General features: G+C 39.2%; 1 protein-coding gene across 6 annotated transcripts in view; it reads right to left on the bottom strand.

The window, feature by feature from the left end:
- Nucleotides 1-1,734: 1,734 nt before the first annotated feature.
- Nucleotides 1,735-6,591, bottom strand: part of FAM53A (family with sequence similarity 53 member A) — a 78,001-nt gene continuing 73,144 nt past the window's right edge. For all 6 annotated transcript variants that reach the window (XM_067298336.1, XM_067298339.1, XM_067298341.1 and 3 more), the window contains one exon: nt 1,735-2,913. In XM_067298336.1, the coding sequence (XP_067154437.1) occupies nt 2,593-2,913 (321 nt within the window). In that variant the 3' untranslated portion in view covers nt 1,735-2,592. The remainder of the gene's footprint in view (nt 2,914-6,591) is intronic.

Raw genomic sequence — 6,591 nt, 5'->3', positions numbered from 1 at the left:
TACCAGCAGGAGATTAAGAGTTCTGTGTTACTATAAGCAGATACATCTACACCTTAACTTGGAAACCCCTTCCTAGCCTATGCATCTTCTGGCTTTGTACTGATTAAAAATAACACTATAAAAGGGAGCTAGAGAACCTTGCCTTTGAGACTAGTTAATTCAATTCCTCAGGATCACAGTCAGACCATATTTCAGAGGTGGAATAAAAATTGTGTGGTCTTCCAGTCTTGCCTTTGTTCTATCACTGTCATCTTTAATAAAAATCTGAACTTGTTAATAAAGATAAGTATTTTTTTCTTGACAGAGCACATCTTACCTCTTTTATTCACATCCTATGAAGCAATTTCTTCTTTTATTTCTTCCAGGAGCTCCTCTTTTTTGAGGGAAGGAAGAGCCAAATGGAGTGCCACATCAGCTTTCTCATTTGATGCAATTACAGTTTTAACAGGAACACTTTCAAATAGGTAGATTAGCTTTTAAGTGATCCCAGTTGTACTATTGGCCTTTGCTACATCCCTGCATTAAAGTTGATTCAGTTATACTTACCTCTGTTGCTCAATTAAGAATACACAAAGAGAAGTGCTGTTCTGCAACTAGTAATTGCAGTCCAGGAGGAAGCTTGGTTGTTCTATGACCCACCATGACCGATCACTGCACTAGAGTACATGGCCCATCTGTGCACACGGGACCTCGTTCATGAGCTGTACCTCATTTGCTACTTCTTGAAACCTAATCAAATCTTTACAGTGCAGGAAGTGATTCTCAGTTGCATACAATTATTTCAGATAACTTTGTGCATCTGCATCCCACCACCTGTATGTTCCCTGCTACATAAGAGAAAATATCTGTGTAGTGAGACCCACTATTAACAGGAGCTTCTGAAAGAGCCGAAGTCCTTGCTCCAATAGCAGCTCCTTTATTTACTCATTTAGAAGAAAGGAGAATGATTTTTTTCCCCACAGCGAGCAGCTTCACTTTCTCCCACACAATATGCATTAACACATCAAGAACCCAACAAGTCTCTTTGGTGCTCTTGTACCTTACTACACATGTAAACCAGTATCTATATATGACCAAGAGCAACAATGGTCTGACACGCAGCATGAATCGAAAAAAGCAAAAAAGAGCAAAAAAGAGAACTACCCAGGCTTTTTAACTTCTGTATAGATACTAAGACATGTAAGCTGGTTCAGTAATTCAAGGCCAATTCTCATTATGATCAAAGGCTGACCCAAATCACAAAACAAGAATTATGTCATTCTTTCCCCCAGTCTTTGTCATATGCCTTAAGATATTCATTTCTCATTTTAGTCACATTCTTTTAATATATTTTATTTTAAATCAGCTAAAATATTTTGGTTTTATGGCACAAGTTACCATATGAGCTGGCTCATTTAAGCAGACTAATGTGATGCCATAATTTAAGCTTCCTCATTTCTACCCATTTTCAGATTAATTTCTCCCTTGTAGCTGAACTAACAAAGTAAGTATGTGTTGCAATAGTCTGCAATGAATACAGTATTACATTTGAGATGATTGCAGTGTACGTAATCACACCTTTGGGATCCAGGGTGAGTTATTCTCCAGCTCCCCAGATTAACTTGACTTCACTTTTTCTTTTCAGATGACCAAAAGTCTGACCTCTCCCTCTACCCAGCACTACACATACACTGTGCTACAGAATCTGTTGCAGACTGTTCATTTTCATTGGTAAAACTCAAAAGCAGACACAAATGCAAAGCAAAATGTCATTTTATTTAATTCAAGGACTAGTTTCCTTCTAGTATTGCTGAAGGGATCACCTCCTGGGGAATTGATCATTACAAAGTCCCTGTCTAAAAGTTCAAGTGCTCTTGTACATTCTTTTGAACCACAGAAAACGTAATGACCAAGTAGGTGGGCAGCTCCTTGCAGTTTTATCCCACCTAAATTAGCATCGCTTCAGGCTAGAAAACAATTCAAGTAGTAAAATCATGGAAAATGTTAACCTTTAAGGTCACTACCATATTTCGATCAAAGAGTCCTGAATGTATGAAAAGAACATTTGTACATGTTATGAAGTTTTTCAACCAGACACTGTCAAAGATGGCAGTTAAGTATTTTGGACCAGTTGTCAACCAGATATTTAAGAGTGCTATCTGAAGGTTTATTACCAATTTCATTATGCAATTCATTTTTCACATTAAGCTCTTAACAAAAGAAACATATACCCGCACCAGAATCACTGTAGACAGATTTAGTTTTATAGAATGCCCTTCTGAAAATTCATTTCAAAATAGAGATGCTTTTTCTCCAGAACTGTAAAAGCCATAAAAATGCAAAATATCTGTTAGGAAATTTTTAATCAAAATTATTCCTTAATGTTCAAAATAACATTTAACCTCCTACTTTTTTTTGTTGTCATCCACATACTGATCAATAGACTAAACAGGTAACAATGGTTCACGTTTTTCCCCCACCTGAAACATTTCTTCTAACACAAGCCCAAGACAGGCAATACAGAGATTCAGGGACATGGATTATGCATGGCAAAGGTAATCCTCTATCATTTTAATTTAGAACAACTCTGATTCTAGCACACAACTTTGAGACTCAGTTGTTTTCAATCTGCTCCAGGTCCAAGTCCCCACAGTCTAGAGGAAAGATGCCCTCTTCAGTGCTCTCACAATCACTTGTGTCCTCATCACTTTCACATACTGCTGCTTTCTTATAATCCCTTGCTTTGCAGCTACCTTGGCATGACCCATGATGCCTCACTTCATCCAGCTGTTCTTTCATCGGACTGGAACCAGGGGTGATGACGTTCATAAGATCATTTGAGTCACATGGGGATGACACAATTGTCTTCATTTGTGTGTCATCATCATCATCTTCATAATCAAGGGAGCAAAGACTTTTGGAATTTTTTAAAGTCTGCAATTAAAAAAAATACAAGTTTATATTAAACATGACTGTACAGGAGGAGCAGAGTAAATTCCCTAGATTCTTAAACAGGTTGACAGTATATACTCAGCATAAAGAAGCAGGTACGTTTAAAGTAATCCTGGAAACGGTGTGGGGCATGAACAAACAAGGAAGTAAGAAGGAGAGGTATTTACTTACTTCACCATCTGTTTTTGCACAGATATTCTGCATATGCTGATTCTAGTTAGTGGGACTAACTAGCAGTCCCCTGTTTATGCAGAAAGGTCTAAAATTTAGTTGATTAGAGCTAAAATAAGAAACTCCAAGTGTCCAATTTGATATCTGATCTTTCTGGCAAAACCAGAGCATAACATTTGGTAACATCATCATTTAGGTCAAACAATTGCACTGCACTTGTTGTGAAGAATTCATTTCTGTTGTCAAGAATTAACCTGAAGTTCCTAAGAGTGTAGCTGATGAGCCCTCAGGACTCAACTTGTAGATGGTTAGTCTGTAGTACAGCAACTGGCACCTTCGGATAACCTCAAAGAGGAAAAAGCCAAGCTTCCACTGGAAGTAGCTTGCTCCAATGCCAGACAGCTTAGTTTGTCTTACATTTGGGCACCATGTGGACAAGCGTTCAGGAATTTGAGAACGCAGTCTAAACAAAAAGTACATTAAAAATAGAGGGGATCTCAGCTTTATTTAGGCAAAGCAAAAAAACAGCCTTAATCCATGTGCTACCTCCGCCTCTCAGATATAGGAAAGAAATGCCTCTGCTCCCCACATAACTGTAAAGGAGCTTTGACTAATTAGAATCCAAAAGAAACACTTAACATACAGCAAAAGGAAAGGGTGAAGTGGTCAGGGCTTCTCTCAGAGATGGTAAGAGCCAAGAGAACAAAACTGTGGCTTTCAGTATCTTACTGGTTAAGTGACTCCAGTGTCACAAACACATGGCAATTATTTATTACAAGCAAATCCACAGGGAACAAAACCAACCCTCACACTTTCACACCCATTTTCAGCTTTTTCCTCATAATTTGTCATTTCTTCACTGAAGTGTTTTACATTTGTAGATATATTTGTATGAAATAGGAACATTGCAACATTTGCAGCACATTATTCCAGATGTTCTTCCAGAAGACTGGATAATCCTTCTACCACTTCACACTAGCAGCCACACTAACAGCCTACCAATATCTGTTAAGTGGCTTTTAAACAACATTTCCCAAATTCAGAGAAACTGGAAGTTAGCCAGCCTTGCTTGCGTACAACTGGATAGAGGAGAGGGGAGTAAGGAAGCAGAGGTGAAGTGATTTGCCTGACCCATATGTCAGTGGTACATGGAACATCTTGCAAATAATCTCACAGGCGCTCTTGAAGTTCATACAGTTCCTCGGACATGCCTACATCGAATCTACACAGAAAGATTATTCATTTGAGAAAAACCTCAGCTAGAGGTGAAAAAACAATACAAAAAAGGTCAAAAGTATAACAAACTTGTGAGATTTGGAATTCAGTCATGGCACAGCTATGCTGAGGAGTCAGCAGCAGTACTGGTAAGTGAGGCTGGTTCATCAACACCAGTATCTCACCATACTTAAGACATTGCAACAGTATTCTCCAAGTCGGCACAAAATGAAAACATTTCAGTGCAGATTCTTCATTATTATCAGAAGTGCCATTTGTTATGCCCATGATGTGCATGCACAGTTCTTCTCTCTGAAGAATTCTGATATCAACTGCCCTTATGCTGAAATTAATGGACAGTGTTCTCTTATAATATGCACTAGGTCATTAGTTAGCAATTCACAGGTTAAAGGCCAGTAGGATCTGAAGGATAGCCTAGTTTGCTTGAACAGACATGAACAAGACTTCCCTCAGGAGTTGATTTTATGGGACTCCAAGACTTGCATCTGAAGACCAACTTTCAGAAAAAAAGTTTGTGACCATAGTTGTACTAGGAAAAATTCACTAAATTCTTTGTTAGCTAGCCTTGGTTAAAATCCACATCCTATTTTGAATGTGAATAGCTTCAAACTTGATAACCTTGAGTAATCAAAAAACATTATCAAATTTCTCTCCCCTATGAAAAAAACTAGTTCTGATATAAAAAACATCTCTTTCCACAGCACATTTCTACATAGCTCACTTACAAATAATGCAAACACAAACAGCTGAGCCCCTTTGTATGATTAAGGTGTGAATTTATCTTATATTCACTTAAAAGCTAAAAAACATATTTTGAAGTAGAAAGTGTTAAATATTTGAATCCTAATTGTATCAGACTGCTTTGAAAAGAACGCATTTCCTGTTGTGTATCTCCGTATAGAGGACAATATTTTCAGTCCTTTAAATCTCATAGCAGACACTGGGAAGGAGAGAGATCAAATAAAGGAAAGCTTTGAAAGTTCTGCTTTCAATGTTTTAGAAAGGAATTCCCAAGTCCCCCTCCAAAATATCTTTTATTCAATTTACTGCTAGAAATTAATCCAACCACACAGCTGTCTTTCTGGAAGGTTTGTGTACATAAATGGAAAATTGCCCGTTAGCTGTACTGTGCTGAAACCTCTTGAATGGGAACTTTTAGCTGGTTTCGACGCAACAGCAAGCGCATTCAACTGGTTCTTTGTTCACCCACTTGTCACAACCGCACCAAACTAAAAATAGGTGGATTTATTATCTCGCAGCACAATCCCGCTTCTTTCACAAGCCAAAGGTAGAAATTGCAATGCATTCAAGCCCTCTAAACGGCAGCTTTCCATGTTACACTGGTACAGTACCACACCTTTCAAGCACAATTGGGCTCAGTGGGGAGCCCGGGAGTACTCGCTCAATAGTCCTCGGTTTATAAAGGATGCTGGACTAACAAGACAAAAGAATCTGCAGTTGGCAATGGATAGAACTCAATCAGCTAAAAGTATTCTTTTGTGCAATGGAAAAAAGAAAAAAAACCTCAGTTTTAAACGAAGTGGGGCGATAAAATGTCTGAATATTAAGGAAAAAAACTTTGTACAGAAGACAATGGTGGGGAAAGGAATAAAAGAAATCTCTCTAGACCCTTGCTATACAAAGCAAACAAGAAAGGCCTAAAGTAGCTTGAAAGGAAGCTAATGTCTGTACTCTACCAAACCTCTAGTTCAAAAACCCGCAATACATCACTTTGCAGATATAAAAAGCAATAAAAAGGTTGTTTTTGTTTTCCTAACAAAACTAGAGCATTTGCTACAGTAGTCAAGGAAAAAAACGAGTCATTTATGTGTGTTAAAACCTAGTGTATAATGGGAGCAGCAGTTCTCATGCTTCTTCCCCATGCCCCCATCATACACCTATCTTCCCCCTCAGCTTTGGAAGGGGGTGGAAGACAGAGCTGTGCCGGGGAGGCGCAGCTGCGGCAGCTGGCATGCCAGGCAGGGGACGACGGGAGCCACCAGAAGCCCAGCACTAGTCGCCAAGTTGGGACAGGCAGCTCCCTGGAGCCACAGGCTTGGGAGGAGAGGGAACTGAGCAGACAACCGAGACTAGAGAAAGCCTGACTGGTTATTTGGCTTGCTCCGTCCCATCCTGAGACTTTCACCTGTGACTGCACAACACAAGAGATACTGCTTTAAGAAACCCTGGTACATAGGGATCCTTGGCCATTAAGGTCCTCTAGGGATGTGAAGGAGTGGGTGATGTGGTGCT

This window comes from Apteryx mantelli, chromosome 5, assembly GCF_036417845.1.
Source record: "Apteryx mantelli isolate bAptMan1 chromosome 5, bAptMan1.hap1, whole genome shotgun sequence".
Taxonomy (NCBI): domain Eukaryota; kingdom Metazoa; phylum Chordata; class Aves; order Apterygiformes; family Apterygidae; genus Apteryx; species Apteryx mantelli.
The sequence above is the reverse complement of the archived record's forward strand: the minus strand, read 5'-3'. Positions and strand labels throughout refer to the sequence as shown.